The sequence below is a fragment of the Ceratotherium simum genome, chromosome 3, assembly GCF_057802395.1.
Source record: "Ceratotherium simum simum isolate JZ-2026a chromosome 3, ASM5780239v1, whole genome shotgun sequence".
Lineage (NCBI taxonomy): Eukaryota > Metazoa > Chordata > Mammalia > Perissodactyla > Rhinocerotidae > Ceratotherium > Ceratotherium simum.
Window position 1 is genome coordinate 72537570 of NC_141902.1, and position 22847 is coordinate 72560416.

Below are 22847 nucleotides of genomic sequence, written 5' to 3' on the forward strand. Positions count from 1 at the left end.
GGAACCTTGAAGATAACCCACACTTGTAGAAGGAACCCCGAGCCCAGGGAATTGGACTGGCTGTTCTGTAGTCACCAGGATGAGTAGCTATGGCAGTGCTAAATCTGGGTTACCATCCCGCACCTGGGGCAGAGTGGGGGCTCTAGACAGAGCTGTCGAGGGCGGGGCTTGACACACTCCCATGGCCACCTGTTTTTATAAAGTTTCGTGGGAACACAGCCACACTTGCTTGTTGACGTGTCATCTCTGGCCGCTGTTGCTCTTCAGTGGCAGAATTGAGTAGCTGTGACAGACCATGTGGCTGGTGAGCCTGAACTGTTTACTCTCTGGCCCTCCAACAGAGAGATTTCCAGGGCCGGCCCCGTGGCTTAGCGGTTAAGTGCGTGCGCTCCGCTACTGGCGGCCCGGGTTCGGATCCCGGGCGCGCACCGACGCACCACTTCTCCGGCAATGCTGAGGCCGCGTCCCACATACAGCAACTAGAAGGATGTGCAACTATGACATACAACTATCTACTGGGGCTTTGGGAGAAGAAAAAAAAAAAAAAGGAGGAAGATTGGCAATAGATGTTAGCTCAGAGCCGGCCTTCCTCAGCAAAAAAAAACAAGAGGAGGATTCAGCATGGATGTTAGCTCAGGGCTGATCTTCCTCACAAATAAATAAATAAATAAATAATTAAAAAAAAAAAAAAGAAAGATTTCCAGCCCCTGGTCTAGAGGATTAGTAGAAGTTATCACCAAACCAAACCAGTAAACCCACATGCTAGGTGAGAGTGACTTGGCTTGAGGCACCGGGTGTCAGTGAGTCTGGAGCAAATGGGAAGTGCTAACTGCCTCACCCTAAGCTCCTCAGATTAAAACAGACAAAAGGATAACACCCTGACCCCATGGCAGATTTGGTATTGGTATCAGTTTATGGTCTGAACAAAGTTACAGGAAAAGCCAGGACTAGAAGTACACGCTTGGGAGTGTCCATGTTAGGGGTGACTGAAGGAGTGAACAAGCACTAGGAAAGAGAGTGTCTGATGCCCTTGGTCAGAAATCTGGGAGGCAGCTTTTGTTGGCTCTAAGGAGACAGGTGAACTAATGAAGGACAGAGGCCAAAAAGGAGAGAGTGGAAAATTCTTCGGAGGCTAGTTTTTGGTATCTCAGCCTTGAAGATTTTGGTAGTGTAGCTCTTGAAGAGGTAGAAATCTTATGTGGTTTAACACGCTCAATGCGTTATCTTTAATAGTAGAGATGCTTGCAGTTGAAAATATAACACATGCATATTTTGTTTTTAAATTCAGATGATGGAGCAGCTGCGTCCCCTGACCTTGGGGACATGTCTCCTGAAGGGCCACAGCCCCCAATGATCCTCCTGCAGCAGTTACTGGCCTCAGCCACCCAGCCATCCCCGGTGAAGGCAATATTTGACAAACAGGAGCTTGAGGTACATTTGGCAGCCTTGGCAGTTTTAATCCGGTGCAGTAAATTGTGAACTTCTTTCCTAGATGCGTATTTTCTTAAGGATAGATTCTGAATTTTAAATGATATGCCAAAATAATTCTTATGACTAGTTAAGCTTTAACCATATTTGTCATAGAATATTATACTAGTTAGAGAATGAATGCATTGAAGTTTAACCTTATTTTGAATTTGTGTGAATTATTTGAAAAAATTAACTAGATTCAACATGGGTCAGATGCTCAAATATTGGTGGAGGGATCTTTTCCCAGGAAATATTACTATCGAAGGAGCCCCATTAGACTTAGGAATATTGCACAGGCTTGTTTGTGTCACTTGCTCCAAAGTCTTTCGTAGGAACACTCTATTGTTGCCAGGCTCTTGGTCCTCACCCTATTTCGGAGCACATGTGTCTGGGGGCCGGGATTGTGGACACGTTCCCATAGAAGAGATGACATGGGACCGGGTCTAAGAGTGATGGGAACTTTCATGGCCTGCAACATGGAAGGCTAGGTATTTTAAAATATCCTTCTTGCTAGGTAATACATAAAAAATTCTGGGTAAAATATCAAAGACAAAATCAAAACCTTGAGTGCTCAATTTGGCTGGCAGAAAGTACCCTAATAGAAATCCTCAGCAACCAAGACCCTGAGGGGAGGCGGGATCCAGAATGAGGAGGCAGCTGTGTCAGGCCAGTGGCAGGGCTAATAGCAGTCGCAGAGTGTAGGAAGACGGTGGGGTGCAAGGGAGAGGGCAGGAAATGCTGGGCATAGGGTAGGAGGGAAGGAAATGTAATGCCTTTTCTGACCTGGCCCGAATGCCAACTACTTGTCAGGTCTGAAACCCTCTAAGATGAGAGATCAGGTTCAAGTGTGGTGGTGTTTCCAGTCATCTGTAGAGATGATAAGAGGACACTGAGTAATGAAGAAGGGTGTTGGCGGAGTGCACCCCAGAATCACGCTGGTGGTGCCCAGTGCTAAGAGGAATGATGCAGAAGGCAACAGTTGTCCTTTAAGAATTGGGAATGGCTGTTGTACTGAAGAGAAATCATCCATTGTTTTGTCTCCATTGATTCTGATGGAAATTAAGCCAACATTCTTATTCTTCTCTATGAAATGGCCTTTTTTCCTTTGGCTGCATTTAATATTTTCTGCAATTTGACTAAGATGTGCTTGTGTGTGTGTGTGTGTTTCTTTCCCCCATCCTCTGTGGGATTTGCTGAAGTTACTTGCATTTCTGGCTTGTTTTTTTTTTTCACCACCAAATTTGAAAACTTTTTGGCCATTATATTTTTTCCTGTCCCACTCTCTTTTTGTTTTTTTCTAAGGCTACCATTATACATCTGTTAGACTGTTAGTGAGTTTATTATTTTTTAATCTTTTTTGCTTGGTTAATTTGTATTTGCTATGTTTTTAAGATCAGAGTGTCTGCTTTGTCGGGTCTAATCTGCTGTAAATCCCTGCAAGAAATGCTTTATTTTATGTTTTCATATCTCATATTTCCATTTGCCTCTTATTTTATAGTTTTATATCTCTCCTGACAGTTCCCATCTCTTCACCCCTTACATGTGTCTGTATACTTTAAAACGTATTTCTGATAGCAAACAATAAATTTAGCGTAATTAATTCTAACACCTGGGCCACCTGTTGGTCTGCTCCTATTGGCAGTTTTTTCTCTTGATTATAGTCAATTATGGGTTCTGCTTCTTCACGTATCTAATAATTTTTATTGTATTCTGGAAGTTTTGGATATTATGTTGTATTGGCTCTGGGTTCCCTCAGCTGCCTCTGGAGGAAGTGGAATTTTATTCTCGAAGATGGTTCAGTACCTGGCAGTTCTCCTCAGTCCTGTGGAGGCTTGGTTCTAGACTTTTTAATGATGGTCTGTTTTTGTTTTGCCCTTAGTCCTGGTTTCCTGGTCCCTAATTCTAAGGGCTTCATAATTTCTTCTGTGGTTTCAGTGGAAACCTTGACGTCTTGATCAGCTAGCTCCCTCTAACTTGGTTGGACTTGGACCTCAAACTGTCTCCCCAGCACTGGGCAGCTGTAGAAATCCCTCCAGCCTTCCAGCAGTCTCAGACATGCTCAGTTGGAATCAGCCAAGGATTTGAGGGTAGTCTGTGTGTACATTTTGTGGTTTTTCCCTCTGTAGTTCCTCCCTCATTTTCTAATTGCTCTGGCAAACCTGAATTCAGCCTCTGACTACAGTCCCATAACACTGCCTCTGTCAGCAGCTTGCCTACTGGCTTCCCTTATGTCAAGGATTGCACCTGTTCCAGTTTTGATTGCTTTGGCTGTTCTCCAGTGCCTTCAAGCAGTTTTTAAAAATATTTTATCCAGAGTTCATAGTTATCATCAGCAGAGGTTTAATCCAGTACACGCTAACTCCCCATTACCGGAACCAGAACTCCTAGCTCAGTCTGGTTCTGAATTGTAAGCTTTTAGGATGAAGCTGGTCTCTTCCGAGTTACTTAGTCTTCACAGCAAAACCCTAGGCCTTGACACTTCCTAAGCACTGGAGGGCTCATTGGTGTCCTCAGTTTCTTCCTAATTCCTTCTTCACATGCTCTGTTAAAAACAATAGCAAATCTTAGGTGCTCTGAGAGCATCTGGAGATGAGGAACAGAGAGGTGCAAGTGGATCAGAGTGTGCTGGAGGTAGGGACCCACCTGCAGACCCCAGAGATGCATGTGTTCATGGAGTCGTCGCAGTTTGTTTCCCAATATTTTTTATTTCCCTTGTTTTTTTATACCATGTTTAATCCCAGAGCAGTTCTTTTACCCTTGAGTTGTTGAGAGTTGATTTGGTGGTATATGAGAGAGTCCCCTGTCATCTCTGGCCTATCTTACAGAGAGAAGAGAGCAGGAGACTGTGGATACTGCCTGGTCCCAGAGAGATGGGGGGAGGATGCCTTTCATTCTGTCCCATCGGGCCCCTCTCACTCTACACAGCTTGTTTCACACTCAGAGCTTAGGGCTGCTGTGAAGGTTCCCTTAATGGACATTGATAATTGGCTAATCTACTAGGCTCCGTATGTGCTGAAGCAGGAGTTATGTGGCCACCAAGTCTCCCCTCTGCATTAAACTATGAAACTTGTCTGTCGTTTTTTAACATGTTTTATCCATTCATTTTAAAATACACGTGTAAGTCTGTGTTTTCCCTACTTCTGCACTGCAGTTCATAGTAGAAGTCCATAATTTCCATTTTCTTAGACTGCTTGAGTCACCTGACTTCTACAGACCTCCCGGCTCCACTCTTGTTTCCTCAGGCTGCCGCGTTGGCTGTGTGTCAGTGTTTGGCTGTGGAGTCCACTCACCCATCGAGCCCGGTGTTTGAAGACTGCAGCTCCAGTGAGGCCACGACGCCTGTCCCTGTGCAGCATGTTCGCCCTGTCAGAGCAAAGAAGCGCAAGCAGTCACCTGTTCCTGCTCTGCCTATTGTGGTTCAACTCATGGAAATGGGATTTCCGAGAAGGAACATAGAGTTTGCGCTGAAGTCGCTCACTGGTGCCTCTGGGAATGCTGCTGGCTTACCAGGTACTGCATTTTCCTTGTGGATGTTTCGCTTAACATTCCCACCCCTGTTTGTTTGTAGGTTTATCTTGCAATACCAACATCAGAGGCCCTTTGGGCAGGCAGGTGCTATGAGTCCTCACTGTGGATGCGCTGTATGTGTTTGCTTGTAGGCGTGGAGGCCTTGGTTGGATGGCTGCTGGACCACGCCGATGTGCAGGTCACAGATCTCTCAGATGCAGACACAGGGTCTGAGGAGTGTTCAGATGAGGAGGTGGTGGAGGATGTGGACGACACAGCCTACGCTATGGTCAGTGCTTCCCCTGCGGCCACCCCTGTGCTCGTGTCTGCCTAGTCTGTGCTCTGGGTTCCTCTGCGCTGCTCCATGGGGCCTCTCTACAGTTCTGCTGGGCACATAACAAAACTACTAAGTGCTGACTGGGTTTTCTGTGCCTTAATTACTTTTAGCTTTAAAACAGACCTTTGCTGAAACATCTAATGATGTTGGGTTGTCATTTGAAGATACTTCATTAAAAAATCATGTTTTATGTGACACACTGATTTCTGACTTGAGTAAATTGTTTTATGGGATTAATTTGGAAATGCTTCAGAAATTTTCTATGTTGGTAGCTTTTGAGATTCATTTCTGCTTTCTGTGCTATTACTATTAATCTTTTTTAAGTGAAGATTTTTATAGTGAAAATACAGTATTTGATAGTTCAGTTTTTAATATTATAGATTTCACATACTTTGTTTTTAAGTAGCTTTATCTGGTTCACCATTTTAAAAAGCTGTCTTTATCTTTTGTAGTCTACTAGTGCTGTTGTAACGGAGAGCCAAACTTACAAAAAGCGAGCTGATTTCTTGAGTAATGATGATTATGCTGTGTATGTGAGAGAGAATATTCAGGTGAGTAATTGTCTTAGGCAGGAGCCTTGCTCAGGTTTTCATTGAGCAAATGTTTGAGCATCTCCTATGTGCCAAGCGTCAGTGGACAGAGGTCCCTGCCCTCAGGGAGCCTGCATTCTAGATGTGAAAGACAGATAGTAATCAAACCTGGCAAACAGACTATAATTTATTAGAAGGTGGTGCATACTGTGGAAATGAGAGAGAGCGGACTAGAGGGATGGGAGGTATGGGAGGTAGAGAGGGAGTGGGATCAGTGGTGGGGGCAAGCGGTGTTGAGAAGTGAGCTGGGTGCACAGGCTTGCGGGGTGTTGAGGGGCTGGCTCAGCAGCTACTGGGAAAGTCAGAGGCCTGGCAAGAGAGAGCACATCTGGTGTGTGCAGCACCCAGCAGGGAGGCCACTGTTGCTGGAGCCGAGTGAGCAGAGAACAGAGGAGCAGGAGAGGAGCAGGAGGGGCCAAGAGCAAAAGGTGGCTTGTCCACAGTGATGGGACACAGAGACATGTGCTTGTCCACTGTTCCCATTGTGGACACTTTAATCTATTTTTGCTTGCTTTTCTCATATCATTCTCACTGCCATCTAATTTTAAGTCTAGTTTTGCTTTTTATATAGTCCTTTTTCCACCTTAAATCTTTTCTTGTTTTAATTCTTTTCTGTTAGTGTACTTCAGAGAAAATCCCAGAAATCATCTCATTTCACCTGTAAATATGTCAGTATGTATTCCTAATAGATAAAGGAGTTTATTTTTAACATAATGACATTACTGTTACCTAACATTACCTAACAAATAAACAGTAATTCCTTAATATCATCTCATATTCAATGCTTGCTCAAATTTTCCCCGTTTTCTCAAAAATGGTTTTTACAATAATTTTTTTGAATTTGGACGCAAATATTATACACCTTACGTGTGGGTGATGTGTCTCTGAAGTGTCTTTTTAACCTAGAACAGTGTCTCCCTCATTTTTTCCTTTTCATGCCAGTTACTTGTAGCTGAAACTATGTTGGCCCACATCTTCCTCCCTCCTCTGCATTTCCTATCAAGTCAGAGTGAGAGCTGGAGGGTGACTGGACTCAGGCTTCGTCTTAGGCAAGAATGCGTTATGTGGACCAGTGTGCAGTGTCGCTGGGATAGATCTTGTCAGCCTGCTCCATCCATTAAGAAGTTCTCTATTAATTGTTCATCTCGGCGCTTCAGTAGCCTTTAGTGTAATCACCTAGGCCCATCAGGAGGGGTTGCACAGTAGTGCTTTTCTAACTTGGTCATCCCTTCCAAATTTTTTAGCTCGAGTTCTGTTCTTTGAAGAAACCTTGCTTATCGGCTTTGGCCACTCTTTATAATATAGTTTGTATAGGAATGGCAGAATAAATGCTTGTTTTTTTTGTTTGTTTGTTTCTTTGGCTTTATCAATTTTCAGAATGGTGAATTGGTGCTCTGGTACTTAATAAAGGTGACCAGGAACCTTTGTTTTGTTTATTATTATGATGATGTATTTATTGTCTGTTAGGAATTTGATATGTTTTAGCCATTATTTCTCTTGAGAAGACTGTCCTTTTGGGTGAACCCATTAATCTTTGCTAGCTCCTTTGCTTTATGGCACAAGTTGATCCAGGCTCATCTTATATATTTCCTGCCCCAGACAGCAAGCCAGCAAGTTTTCTAAAGATCCCTAGTTCCACTTAGTGTAAAATGATATTGAGAGCACACGCTTTGTGCTAGAGGAGATCCTTTCTTAGGAATAGAATAATGCTACTTATTCACTGGGCTGGATTTTTAATTTAATTTTAATTGTAGGTGGGAATGATGGTTAGATGCTGTCGGACATATGAAGAAGTGTGTGAAGGAGACGTGGGCAAAGTTATCAAACTGGATAGAGATGGATTACATGACCTCAACGTGCAATGTGATTGGCAGCAGAAAGGAGGCACTTACTGGGTTAGGTATATTCACGTGGAACTTATTGGTGAGCACATTCTTTATTAAGTTCTTTTGCTTTTTCTTCATTAGAAACAGAGTTCCCAGAAATGAATGCTAATTATAGTGTTGGAATCTCTAGGCTATCCTCCACCAAGTTCTCCTTCTCACATCAAGATTGGTGATAAAGTTCGAGTCAAAGCCTCAGTCACCACACCAAAATACAAGTGGGGATCCGTGACTCATCAAAGTGTGGGGGTTGTGAAAGGTAATATTAATAGGGAACAAAGTTCCAAATGTTAACTTTTCATCAACTAATATAAACTCTTTTTTTTCATTCAAGGTCTAGAAAAACAAGTGTGAAGAAAACTTTATGATATATAAGTAGTGTTCTTTTGCTTGTCAGTGCCCTCTGGACTAGAAACACACCTGTAGTTGAAGAGAGTCAGGTTTATTAACTCATTGCAACTCGGGAGGATGCATGCCCTGGCAAATGGGGCATCTCCATAGCAGGTGTAACAGAGGACTAATGGGACTTGTGTCGGGGATTTTGGGGAGGGTGCAAGGAAGCAGGGTAATTCTAAGACTGGATATCTTAATAAACTCTAAGACTAGGTGTCTTATATAAATAAATATCGAAGACCGGCTATCTAAGTAAATAAATATCTTAATCCTGGAGCTAGGATGAATTTACAATTGGCAAGTTGTTTCCATTAGCCAGGACAGGGGCGGCTGGTCATGTTTGTGGTTTGGATTAGATTTGGACTTGATCAGACACGACTGAGGAGTGGTTTTTGTTTTTGTCTGAATCCATCACAGTCACAAGGTGGCCTTGTCTGATGTTGGTGTTCTGTCAGTCATTCTGCCAAATGGCCTATATCTGAGTGTCAGGCTAGCTCCTGTGGTCAGAGACTGCTTTTCTCTTTTTTTTAATGCTGTATAGAAATTTAGGGTTGAATTTAAGAAATAGAGATGGAGTTAGGAACTGGAAACACGAAATTCTCCTCAACTACGTGGTACACTTTAGAAGGCAAACTATGTCCATTTTAACAATTGCATGAGAAATAATTAAATAGGCATGTGGTTTTATTTTATTTTTAAACTCTTTCGAAGTCATAAAGAGATCATGTTTTGTTTTATTTTGTTTTGAGCCTTGTAGAAAACTCTCTTACTATCAAATGGCTTAGATTAAAAAAGGCCACAATGGTGGTGCTTCCCCAGTGGATAGGGGTGTTAGTGTTTCTCAGTTACATAAGAACAAATGGCTTATTTAACTTTTTGCTTGAGTTTAACATTTTTCTTAAGAGATTCTTAAAAGTTTTACAAATTAAAACAAAGATAAATTTTAAAAACAGGAACTTGGTTGAGAAGTTAATGTTTTAAGTAGCAGAGTGCTCTTACCCAAAGGACAAGAGATGTCTTAACGTTATTAACGTGAGTTTTATTCCCTAAGATACTAAATGGAGTTTTGACTTGGTGTAATTAAAAACAAACAAACCTGTTTATTGTGGAAAATTTCAAACATATACAAAAGTAGAGAGTCTAGCATAATGAGCCTCCATATACCCATAACCTGGCTTCAACAATTGTCAACTCCTGGCCAAAGTTGTTTCAGCTATGACCCTTCCCTCAGTTACTTTGAAGCTAATCCCTGACTGACATCATGTGTTAGTTCATCCATAAGTATCTTAGTATGTGTCTCTAAAGGATAAGTACTCTTTGTAAAACATAAGTAACTGATATATAATGTCACATGGCTAGGTATAGTTTTATTTAATTTTAGGTTTTTATTGGTGATAAAGATGTTTCAGGCAATTTCTGTTCTGCCCTAGCTTTCAGTGCCAATGGAAAAGATGTCATTGTCGACTTTCCTCAACAGTCTCACTGGACCGGCCTGTTATCAGAAATGGAGTTGGTGCCTAGTGTTCATCCTGGGGTTACGTGAGTTATCTTTTTTACATTGCTAGTTTTGTTTTGAGAGGAATGGTTTTCTTTGGAATTAAGTTTAATAAATGACATCATCTTTTTCTCATCAACTCAATGGCTATTTTAAAAATAGGTGTGATGGCTGTCAGATGTTTCCTATCAATGGATCTAGATTCAAATGCAGAAACTGTGATGACTTTGATTTTTGTGAAACGTGTTTCAAGACCAGAAAACACAACACTAGGCATACATTTGGCAGAATAAATGAACCAGGTATGGTAGAATGGTTACGTTCTCTCTCTCATCAAAAATATTATTAATGAGAATTATTTGGGGCACGAATGTATTTAATTTTGCTCTTTTAAAGTTCATATTTATATGATGAGCAGTGTACATTGTGCACGGTGAAACAGGAAAGATGGTCCTACTCACTGATGACTTGCTATCTTTTTTTTCTAGCAATGAGGGGCCGTGGGAATTAGAATAATAGGGTTTGTTTGCTTGTATTTCCATGAAGAGTGTTAAAAGGATCTCAGGAAACTGTTTCATTGCATGGGGTCTGGAATTGGATAGATGGAGAGTGAGTCTTTTTATTTGTCTGTCTTCTAATATATTTTTTTATTGTGGCAGATATATACAACATAAAATTTGCCATTTTAATCACTTTTAGCTGTGCAATTCAGGGAATATAGCACAACTGTCACCGTTATCTATTTCCAAAACTTTTTCACCACTCCAAACAGAAACTGTACCCATTAAGTGATAATTCCCCATTCTCCCCTCCCCCAGTCCCTGGTAACCTCTAATCTGCTTTATGTCTCTATGAATTTGATGACTCTAGGTATTTCACAGAGGTGGAAGCATGGAAAATTTGTCCTTTTGTATCCGGCTTATTTCACTTAGCATTATGTTTTCAGGGTTCATGCTACCAGGGTTCAGGTAGCATGTGTCAGAACTTCATTTCTTTTTATGGCTGAGTAATATTCCATTGTATGTATATATCACAGTTTCTTTATACATTCATCTATTAATGGACATTTTGGTTGTTTCTACCTTTTGGCTTTTGTGAACAACGTTGCTGTGAGCATTGGTGTAGAAATCTGTTTGAGTCCCTATTTTCAAAACTAGCATTGAAATTGGAGGGTCGTGTGGTAGCTTTGTTTAACTTTTTGAGGAACTGTCAAAATGTTCTCCACAGTGGCTGCATCATTTTATATTCCCACCAGCAATGTGTGAGGGTTCCAATTTCTTCATGTCCTCCCCAACATTTGTTATTCTCCACTTTTTTTTTTTTTTGTTACAGCCGTCCTGATGGGTGAAATGTAATATCTTACTGTGATTTTGATTTGTGTTTCCCTAATGACAAATGACACTGAGCCTCTCTTCATGTGCTTTTTGGCCATTTGTATATCTTTTTTGAGGGCATGTCTATCAAGTCCTTTGCCCATTTTTAAATTTTTGATGTTGAGTTGTAGGAGTCCCTTATATATTCTGGATATTAAACCTTTATCAGATATATGATTTGCAAATATTTTATCCTATTCTGTGGTTTATCTTTTCCCTCTTGATGGGATCCTGTGATGCACAAAAGTTTTAAATTTTAATGAAGTCCAATTTATTTGTTTTTTTCTTTTGTTGCCTGTGCATTTCAGGTCATATTTGCTTTTGCTTTTAATTTAAGGAACCATTGCTAAATCCAAAGTCATGAAGATTAGCCTCTGTGTTTCTTTCTAAGAGGTTTGTAGTTTTAGCTCTTAAATTTAGGTTTTTGATCTACTTTAGTTTTTGTATATGGTATAATGTGAGGGTCCAATTTCATTCTTTTACTTGTGTATCCAGTTTTCCCAGCACTATTTGTTGAAAAGACTGTCCTTTCACATTGAATGATCTTGGCAGCCTTTTTGAAAATCAGTTGACCCTAGATGTGAGAGTTTATTTCTGGGCTGTCAATTCTATTCCATTGGTCTATTTGCCTGTCCATATGCCAGTACCGCACCATTGTGATTAGGATAGCTTTGCCAGTTAAGTTTTGAAATTGGGAAATGTGAAATCTTTCTTTTACAAGGTTGTTTTGGCTATTTGGTGTTCCTTGAAATTCATTATGAATTTTTAGATGATTTTTCTACTTCTTTAAAAAACAATATTTCGATAGGAATTGCATTGAATTGAATCTGTATATCACTTTGGGTGAAACTGTCATTTTGATAATATTAAGTCTTCCAATCCATGAACAAGGGATGTCTTTCCATCTACTTAGATCTTTTTAAATTTCTTTCAGCAACGTTTTGTGATTTTCAGTGTACAGTCGTGTGTGGCATAACAGTGTTTTGGTCAATGACAGACGGTGTATACTATGGTAGTCCCATGAGATTAGTATCATGTAGCCTAGATCTGTAGTGGGCTATACCATCTAGGTTTGTGTAAGTATACTCTATGAACTTGACACAACGACGAAATTACCTAACGTCGCATTTCTCAGAACATGTCCCCGTTGTTAAGTAATGCATGACTGTACAAGTCTTGTGCCTTCTTGGTTAAATTTATTCCTAAGTATTTGTTTTTCATGCAATTTTAAAGAGAATTGTTTTCTTAATTTCCTTTTTGGTATGTTTGTTGCTAGTGTAGAGAAATACACACTATACATATACACTACACGTTTTCAACATATTTTGTGTGTTGAATTTATATCCAGCCACTTTGCAGAATTTGTTTATTAGCTCTGACAGGTTTTTTGGTGTGGATTCTTGAACTCTAAAGCATACATATATGAACATGTCATCTGTGAACAGAGATAGTTTTACCTCTTCCTTTCCAATTTGGATGCCTTCTATTTCTTTTTCCTCCCCTTATTGCTTCAGCGAGATCTTCCAGTACTTTGTTGACTAGAAGTGGCAAAGGTGGCATCTTCATCTCGCTCCTGATCTTAGGGGGAAATCCTTCGATCTTTCACCATTGAGTATGATGTTAGCTGTGAGATTTTCATAATGGCCTTTATCATGTTGAGGAAATTCTTTTCTAGTCCTAATTTGCAAGATTCTCTTATCTTTATGTGGGAGAGCTGTAGAATCTGTAGAGCTATCTCCTTTTCAAGCCTAACTTTGAATACTTTCTTGTTTTTTCTTGATCAGCCTGCCATGGGTTTACAAATTTAAGTAGTCTTTTCAAAGAACTGACTTTTGGCTTTGATTTGCTGTCTCTCGTATCTTTATTGTTTCTTTCTTTTTCCTATGGAATTTGGGTTTAGGTTGATTTTTTGTTTCTGTCCTCTTGAGGTGAATGCTGAGCTCATTAATTTTTCACTTTCATCTTTTCTAATATATAAACTTAAAATTTTAAGTTTATCTTTAAGGCTTAAGCTGTATCCTACAATACTGATATGTAGTAATATTTCATTAACATACATTTCACAGTATTTTTTAAATTCCTTTGGAGTTATTTTCTTGTGTTCATTGGTTTTTAAATTTTCAAACATATCAGCATTTTCTAGGTATCTTCTTACTGGTTTATGATTGCATTAAGAGTCTGTACTCTGATCTTTGGCATTTTCTGAAACTTGCATATGATCATATGACTCAGCACATGATGGGATTTTATAAATTTTTTATGTGTGCCTAAAAGAAAGTCTCCTACAGTTCTGTGGTTGAGTTAGTGTTTGCTTAGTGTATCTTTTTCTAGCCTTTTGCCTTCAACCTTTTTGTATTACCATATTTTAGATATATTTCTTGTAAGTTGTAGATAGTTGTATTTTTTTAATTCCAATATGATGATCTTTATCTTTTGTTTGGATCATTTAGGATTTACATTTAGGGTCATTTTATTGGATGATTTAGGTATTTACATTTAAGGCGATTACTGATACACTTTTATTTAAATTGACCAACTTCTCGGTGTGTTTTATTTGTCCTCTTGTTGTCTGTTCCCCTTTCTCCATTCCACCTTTCTTTGGACTGATGTATTTTTCATTATTTCACAACTCCCCCCTCACTTATTGGCTTAGAAGTTACACATATTTTTAGTGTATATTTATATGCCATATTAGTAGTGTATATGTTATACGCATTTTTAGTATTAGCAGTTACTCAAGATATTGTAACATCCTTCTTTGACTTATCAAAGTCTCATATTATTTAGTATTTTTACCCTCTTCCTCAACAATGCAAAGACCATAGATCCCTTTAACTTTATTTACCCTCATTCTGATTTAAATTATGTTTTTATTATCGTGTTTTAAAATTTTATACACGTACATTTTTAACCAGACCAGACACATTATTGTTACTGTTTATAGTCAGTATTTGTTTAGATTTTTTCACATACTTAACATTGTACTTTTTCTCTGTTTCTTTCTGTATCTTTCACTTTCCAAATATCATTTTTCTTCTGCCTGAAGAATATTCCCTAGTATTTTCTTTAATATGTCTCTTTGGTTATGAATTCTGTTTTTGTGTATCTGAAAATGTCTTTATTTCTCCATTATTTGAAAAATATTTTTGCTGAGAATTTTCTTTCAGCTCTTTAAAAATACTATTCTGTTGTAATTTGGTTTATATTATTTCTGCTGAAGTCAGCTGGAAGTGTAGTTATTGTTCCATTAAAAAGCTAATCAATCTTTGTATTTTCCCTTAGTCTGCCTTTGAGATATTCTTTTGTTTTTATCTTACACAAATTTTACATATGTACAGCGATGTGTTTCTTTATCTTTTTTGGGGGTAAGTAGGGTTTTTTTATTTTTATTTATTTTGCCCAGCTTTTTTTGGGCTATAATTGACATACAAAATTGTGTAAATTTAAGGTGTTCAATGTGATGAATTGATACACATATATATTGCAAAATGATTACCACAGTAAAGGTTAGTTAACACATCCATCCCCTCACATAATTACCTTTTTTTGTGTATGTGGTGAGAAAATTTAAGATCTACTCTCGGCAACTTTCAAAGTAGGGCTTTTAAAATTGGTGGCTTGATATCTTTTGTCAGTTTTGGAAAATTTTCAGTCATTCAGTATTTCTTTAGATATTGTCTCTGCCCTATTCTGTCTTCCTTCTTCTATTGGGCCTCCTCTTTCGCTGGTGTTAGACCTTATTTCTATCTTGTAAGTCTTTCACCTTCTCATTTATGTTTGCTAAATTTTTACTCCTCAGTTCTTCTTTCTAGATATTTTTTACTAATTCTCTTTTCATCTGAGTCTAGTCTACTGATAAATCTCTTCATTGAGTTCTTAATTTTAATTACTGTATTTAACAGTCCTAGTCTTTCTGTTTGTTTGTTTTTTTAATAGTTTCCAGTTCTCTGCTGAAATATTTAATGTCTTATCTTTTTGAACATAGTAAGTACAGTTATTGTAAAATCTGTGTCTTATAACTCTAATTGTGGGGTCTGTTTCTATCATCTATCATTTCTGGTGGTGTTTAATTATGTTTTCTTGTCTCCTCATATGCCCTTATGCACTTTGCGTTGTATTTAAAAAATTATTTCTTGAATCAGTTTGAGGCCTAAGATATTATGTTTCTTCAGAGACTGGGGAAGAGAGGGTTGGTCCTCCAGATAATTGGGGTAAGTAACTCTCTGGGCTTACCTCAGACCAGTTTCATTGATCGAGATGATTTCATGCTGAGCGGAATCTGTAAAAACAAACAAAAAAACAACCCTGCATAGTTCACTCTTACCCTTACTCTTAGGATTCTTCCTGTGGGGATCCCAACCCAAGTGTGGGTTTTTCTCTGGCCATACCATTCTCTCCTGGTGGTTCCTGGCCACCATACCCCCATGAGGCTGTCAGAAGTACCATGCGTCCTCTCGAGGCTCTTCTTAGAAACTGACAATACCATCGGGAAAAGCAGCCTCTGACCTGCAGTGTAGCTCACCTGCACACTTCCTTTCATCTCTTTACTGTCTTGTCAACTCTGATACTTTGTAATTTTATTCATCTTGAAATGTTCTCTCCTCAGTGGGAGGGCTAGATGAATTTCCAGATTTGCCATTAATGGAAGTAGAAACTCTTTACAAATTTGTTTCGCTTTGCATTTATAAAAAGCATTTTTAATGAGAACGTTTTCTATAAGCACTGTTACTAAACTCCCCCCCCCCCCCGCCCCGCTTATATGTGTCCTTCCATCTGGAAATATATCACTCTGTTATTACTTGAGAGAGTCAAGTGGAATAAATCATAGCATTATATGAACTTCATCTCATAAATTGGTATAAAATACCTTGACTAGGTTTTTTGAAGTCATTTTAGGTATCTGTTAGCTCCTTTTAATTTGAAAACTTAATATTTTTCTTGAAGTAAGAAGCTCATCACTGTGTAATATTCTTTATTTCTTGGTTGTGAAGGTTCTGCCCCACAAGTATTAACACTATTTCACCACCGTTAAATAGGACAGTCTGCAATATTTTGTGGCCGTTCTGGAAAACAGCTGAAGCGTTGTCACAACAGTCAGCCAGGAATGCTGCTGGACAGCTGGTCCCGGATGGTGAAGAGCCTGAATGTCTCATCCTCCGTGAACCAGGCTTCTCGTCTGATTGACGGCAGCGAGCCCTGCTGGCAATCCTCTGGGTCGCAAGGAAAGGTAGTGTTTCCTGGGGGCACTTCCAGAACCACTTTTATTTAGGTGGCTTTGCCTTTTAGAGCTTCAAAATGAAGTTTGAAAAACCTAGTAAGTTATACTGTGAGGGCACCTGTCAGTACTCATTTTATATTTTAGTTCATAATTATTTTAAAGTTACAGAGTAGTATACCATCCAGTTTTTACTGTCAGAGATTTTAAACAATATAGGTAACAGATTTTATCTAACTGAGCAATTGATAGAGGGTGTAAGAGGGTGGTGGTGTTTTTTTACTCCCCCATATAAAATGTATGTGTTCAGATTCTCTTCTGGTTAGAAGTTTTTCTAATATATCCTAACAAATATGTGTTGCTGTTTGGAATGCTATCATAATTGCCTTGACATGTGGGTGTCCATCATTTGGACATGCAGGTCAGTCTTGGAGAGGGGCTTTTTCTCCATGTTGACTCTAGTGTTTTCTATGATCCACTGCTTGATGGGTATAAAGGGACCATCCTAGGTCAAGAGGAGTTTATTAACATGTTTCTGGGGCTTAGAGTGGAACACGTTTCTGGGGCTTAGAGTGGAACACGTTTCTGGGGCTTAGAGTGAGACTTTCTTCTAAAAAGCAAGCGATGGCGTAGAATACTCTTGTTTCTGCCAGCTTAAAGGCAAATTCTGTCTGTCTCATGCCAGATTATATATTAAAAAAAGTCTCGTGTAGATTCAAGCTTTAGTGATAATATTTTAGTAGCTAAAATATAGCTGAATTTTACTAACTGAGAATGCATTTTTTTTTTACAGCATTGGATTCGTTTGGAGATTTTCCCAGATGTTCTTGTTCATAGGTTAAAAATGATAGTAGATCCTGCTGACAGTAGCTACATGCCATCCCTGGTTGTGGTGTCAGGTAATTGAATTAATTTACTCAAAAAGTATCTTCTATCATACCATAAAAACTATTTCATCTGATTCCTTTACCCTTTTGTTCCCCCTAGGTGGAAATTCCCTAAATAATCTAATTGAACTGAAGACAATCAATATTAACCCCACTGACACCACAGTGTCCCTTCTGAATGACTGCACAGAGGTAAGTGAGTTTGATAGTGTTCCTCTTTGATGGTTTGCACATGACAATGGAGGTGACTTTTTTTGAACATTTCTGTACTAACATTGGCCCATTTTTCTCCCTTAATTAATTGTATTTATTTGAAAAGTTGACATGTACACAACTTGAATTTGCTGCTTATCAGATCAGCTTGAAAAGGAAACAAAATAAATTTCATTCTCGCTATCTTTGGTAAGAAGTAGAGGTAAATGTTCCTACCAAAGTCGTTACCAGTTATGTCTGGTTGCTTTTTGTATCCAGTGCAGTTTCATGTTCATTAAATATTTATTGGTGTGCAATGGTTTTTTCTGACCATACATGTGACACTGAAATTCCTTTTTTGTTTTCACACCTGTTGGCATCAAGTGCTGAACTTGTCATGAAGTGCTGAGTTATCAGTGTGTTTTGATTGGTAATAAGGTAATTTTCAAAATGAATCCAAGTTTGTTGTATCTCTTGAAAATTCTAAGAGAATCGGTGGAGATTCTTTTAAACAGCACCCGTACATTAACAGAGCAGTAAGACTGTCTCTCACATCTTCCAGTAAATCCTTCCACACAGATGTCAACACTATTTTAATTTAAATATATTTAAAATAATACAAATTAAAACAGTTTTTTGTACTACCTATACTGTTGTCTCATGAGGACTTGTTTAATTGGTATAATGATAGTGAATAAAGATATTAAATAATTGACTTGTTATTTATCTAAAGTTTATTATAAGTGAGTTTATTTTTAAATTTTTAAATGCAGTTCACTGTTCATTATTGTTATTATTATTTTTTTGGTCTGCCTACATAAGGGCAGACAAGTTCAAGGTGATCCCAGTCTGTTGCTTAAAAGAAGCTGATATACAGCCATAGGTTAACTTTATTCAGGGGTGAAAGGTTGGTAACTTGTATCTAGAGTCTATTGGACTATACCAACTCTTTTTCCCAGGTCCAAGATTTGATGATCCAACCTTTTTGTACACTGAAAGATTTTTATTTTGTTTATTTTCTTCCAATCTTTAATAAATAGAAATGTGGGACAACATTCATTTTTGAATGTCATTGAACTATTTTGTGATATACTGATTAATTAATTAATTTTCTGAGAAAAGATAATATTGAATTTTAGTGCATTTTATTTAACTTATTGCTAGGTAACTAAATGCAGCTTGTCTAATGTCTTAATTATACTCCTGAATGTTTTTGTATTTTAAGTAAATTAATAACTACAGATTTAATTGTCAGTAGCCAACTAAGATTATTATTCATAAAGGGTGTATCAACTTTAATCCAATAAATTTTCAATTTAAAGCAATTTATTATATAACATTTGATAAGTACAAAATAGTGTCTATCATATATATGAGAAATATGAAGCATTGTGAGTAACTGGAAAACTCATGATCCACTCTCCATCTCTCCAACTAACTTAAGAACTAGAATAATATCGTTTCTGTGAAGCTACTGGACTCTCTAGCATTGCCTTTCCTATAAAAATGGCTCGTTATGGGAATTTTCTAACATAACCAGAAATAGAAAGTATATTGAACCCCCATAAACCTATCACCTAGCTTCAACAATTATCAACATTTTTGCCAATCGTGTTTCACTATCTCCTTCCATGTGTCCCCCCCACCCCCATTTTTTTTATCCTTGAGTGTTTAAAACAAGTTGTAGACATGAATTTATTTCAATAGTGTGTACTCCAATATTCATCTCTGACAAAGACTGAAAAATGTAACCACAGTGCCATTATCATACCTAACAATTATTCTTTAATATTATACAATATCTAGCCAGTGTTTCAATTTTCCCAGTTATCCCATAAATGTCCTGGTTTGTGTGAATCATGATTCAAATGATGCCTGCACTTTGCACTTCATTTAATTCTTAATTCTCTTGGTTTTTCCTTGCAAAAGAAAGAAACTGGGTCTTTTTTTCCTGTAGAGTTTTTAATTTCTCAGTTTGTCTTTTGTAACCCAATGGTTTTATTCAACCTGAGCTTCCTGTGACATCATAGGTAGATCTTGAGGTTTGATCAGATCCAGTTGAGCCAGTAAGGAGTCACTGGTGGTGTGTGTGCTTCCTGGTGTGTCATTCTTTGTTCACATGAAATATGAGGATAGAGGAATACTATAGATGCCAGATCAGAATGGAGGGCTTCCTGCAGGACAGAGACCAGCTTTAACAAATGAATGGCAGAGGTGTAATTGAGGGAGGTTGCGTCTTCTTTGGATCCCGATTTGAACAAGCCAACAACATAGAAAGAAGTTTATGAGACGATCAGAAAATTTGAACGCTGGTAGCATATTAGATGATATAAAGAATTATTGTCTTAGCTATGATAATAGTAATGTGGATATATTTTTTAAGTGCCCATATTTCAGTGATACATACTGAAGTTTTGAAACAATGTGCTGCCTGGAATTTTCTCATGATAATCCATATATGAACAAAATTGGTCATATGTTGATAGTTGTTGAACTAGGTGATGGGGTCACGGGGCTTCTTGTACTATTTTCTCTAATTTGTATATATTCATTTATTTTTACTATGTTTTAAAAATTATGAAGGCTCTGTGAACCACCTGACATTTAATCTCTTAATACATCTTGGTTTAAGAAAGCTTTAAGACAGAAAGGTTTGCAGTCATTCAGTAAGGCTATCATACTGTTTCATTTTAGTAAGAAAATCAGTGTGAGTCCCATGCCTTGGATAGACGTACTTGGTGAATTAATGACTTCTTTTAAAGATAGACTCTACTCAAATGTGGCTGCATTAACTCTGCCTAATTTGCTTGATATTTCCAGAAGTTAGTAAAGGAACTCTAACTTTCCACACATTCCAGGTCTCAAATCTCCTGCTCCACTTGAGGTATCTACTGTGTTTGATTCTAAAAAGTCTGTAGCTCACTGTTTTTGTGTCTAGTATCACAGGTATATTGAAATTGCGATAAAGCAGTGCAGGAGCTCAGGAATTGATTGTAAAATCCATGGTCTCATCCTGCTGGGACGGATCCGTGCAGAGGAGGAAGACTTGGCTGCAGTTCCTTTCTTAGCTTCAGATAATGAAGAGGAAGAAGACGAAAAAGGCAACAGTGGGAGGTGAGAGCCATTTGTTATTGGTGGTGCTGATTCCAAAATTCTCACTTTCAAAAGTAAATATTTAATTAGAATGTATCTCATAATGAGTGTAATTTTGAATGTTTGGTAAGTTTTAGTTGAGTTTTCAAAAATTATAATTTATTAGGGAACTATTTAATGCAAAAACACATTGTATTTAGAAAAATACCACTAAAAAGGTGAAATAAAAATGTTTAATTTTTATACCTGAAATATCACTGTTAATATTTTGGTAACCTTGTAGTTTTCTTTTTATCTGTCCCTAATTGTGTTTTCCTATGGAAATGGTATGGTCTATATTTTATAGCCTTTTTTGCTAAGTATTTTATCATTAACTTTTAAATTAAAAAAAATTTTTTTATCATAAAATACACATAACATAAAATTTACCGTCTTCACCATTAATAACTTCAGTGTGAATGAGTGATCCAAGCAGTCTCCCACTAAGCAGGCACCCAGCTAGGACGTGTGTACACTGACCACACGTGGCTGGCCTCCATTCCGAATGGTTCATACTTAGATGGTACTAGTTGTTACTTATCTTGAATATCACTCCTGGTGTCCTGTACATATTTTTGACTAATAATGTGTTACAAGGTATTTCAGGTGATTACAGTGTACTTGCTCTCCTGTGCCTGGTATCAGATGAAAGAGTTTTCCTACATTTTTATCCCCAAACCATAAAGTTTTGATCCTTTAAATACTTGTTAGTATATAATATGTTAAAAATCTTACCTATTTTGAACCTGGTCTGTGAAGTGTTCGGTTGTCTATCCTAGCTGATAAAAATAGAACAAGAGCAAATGAAAGTCAAGAGCTGCAAACACAGAAGAAGCAATTCCTTGGCACTTGACGTCAGACTAACAACCAAGAAAATCTCACACTGTCCTGGGCACTTTATGATCTCCCCAAGTTCAAGAATTGGCGTGCTTTGTTGATTCAACTTCCAATCCGTTGAGGGCAGGTCAGGAGATAGGACTAACAAGGTGGTGGAGCCAGCTGCCAGACCTACACTTCAGGAGCCCCGAGGTGCAGGGCAGGGCTCCCGGAAGAGAAGGGAGGTGGACCTGCAGGCCAGCTGGCAGAGGTTGTAAGGGAAGAAAACAGCATTGTGCCTCAGGACATGTGTCTGTGTTAGAGTAGTACCTTCAGGGTCATATGGCTACATCTGTTATTTCTTTAGGGGAAAAAGAATGACCAAACAGATGTCTCCTTTAGGGACATTGCCACAATACCAGTTCCAGTGGTGACTCATGGGACCATCCAACCAGTGTTCTCTCCAGTTACATCTATAGTAGCTGTTTGTCCAGGTGATGGGCAGGAACCACGCTGAGTCAGTAAAGTAGCTGTTATGTTCAACTTGGTAGTTAAGAAGAAAGAGAGCTGCCTAGTGTATCATAGAAAGATGTCCACCAAAAATAAAAAGCTACAATTAAATTTTAGTAACATGCTGGTCTCTACAGATTTGGACTCTCTGGCACTCTTACTCCCATATATACTTGAGGTTTTATTATATTAAAACAAAACTTTAAGAGTTTCTCATAGTAATCAGCAAACTTTGCATGCTTGAGGTTGCTTTCCTTTTTATTTTTGAAAGTTTTTTATGCTGAATGACCTGTATTTCTATCTTTATTTTTTCTTTGGTTAGTCTTATTAGAAAGAAGGCTGCAGGGCTGGAATCAGCGGCTACAATAAGAACCAAAGTGTTTGTGTGGGGACTGAATGACAAGGACCAGCTGGGCGGGCTGAAAGGCTCTAAGGTATCCCACCTCTGCCTGAAGTTCCCGTGTCACCTGTCATCACACGACTGAGGAGGAGCTTTGCTGGCCCAACGATAGCCAGACCTCTTTTGAAGTTTTTGTAATGGTTTTACCTTCTATCTGTTGTTTTTTAAGTTGTTTTTTCTAAAGTAATTTTTGACATGAACTCATAGACATTATCACATTTAGTTTCTGAAAAGCCTCTGTCTTTGGAAAATAGTGCACTTTAGATATAGCTGCATTATTGCTGTTTTATCAACTAGAAAATACACTTTTGAAAAGATCTGACAGGCATATAGATGGAAATTCTAGACTGTAATGATATTTATCTTGCCTTCATACAATAAACATTTTTGCTTACCACGAACAAAGTAATGTGTGAAAAATGCCGTAGTGGTACAAAGATGAGCAAGATGTGATTTTTTAAAGAGTAGGTACAACAAAACGATGCATTTGAACCAAAGTTGAATTCCGTGTCCCTTATATTACTCAGTGTTTTTTAACCAAGGAACCATAAAACAGATTCCTCCAAATTTTAGTGCCTGGAAACAGTTTCTTTTCAGATGAGCTTCTCTGCTTCCTTTTAGTATTCTGTGAGACTTCCCCATCATAG

General features: G+C 38.2%; 1 protein-coding gene across 12 annotated transcripts in view; it reads left to right on the plus strand.

The window, feature by feature from the left end:
• Positions 1-22847, plus strand: part of HERC2 (HECT and RLD domain containing E3 ubiquitin protein ligase 2) — a 236909-nt gene that overhangs the window by 139501 nt on the left and 74561 nt on the right. For 10 of the 12 annotated variants that reach the window (XR_015551576.1, XM_087428800.1, XM_087428792.1 and 7 more), the window contains 13 exons: positions 1289-1431; positions 4713-4980; positions 5130-5266; positions 5767-5865; positions 7659-7827; positions 7906-8046; positions 9611-9719; positions 9838-9977; positions 16085-16275; positions 17057-17162; positions 17251-17342; positions 20281-20456; positions 22123-22234. Coding sequence is in view for 11 of the 12 variants with exons in the window: in XM_087428800.1 (XP_087284926.1) it covers positions 1289-1431; positions 4713-4980; positions 5130-5266; positions 5767-5865; positions 7659-7827; positions 7906-8046; positions 9611-9719; positions 9838-9977; positions 16085-16275; positions 17057-17162; positions 17251-17342; positions 20281-20456; positions 22123-22234 (1883 nt within the window). In the remaining variant the exon portion in view is untranslated. The remainder of the gene's footprint in view (positions 1-1288; positions 1432-4712; positions 4981-5129; positions 5267-5766; positions 5866-7658; positions 7828-7905; positions 8047-9610; positions 9720-9837; positions 9978-16084; positions 16276-17056; positions 17163-17250; positions 17343-20280; positions 20457-22122; positions 22235-22847) is intronic. The other 2 variants (XM_087428795.1, XM_087428798.1) reach the window with 1 other exon arrangement.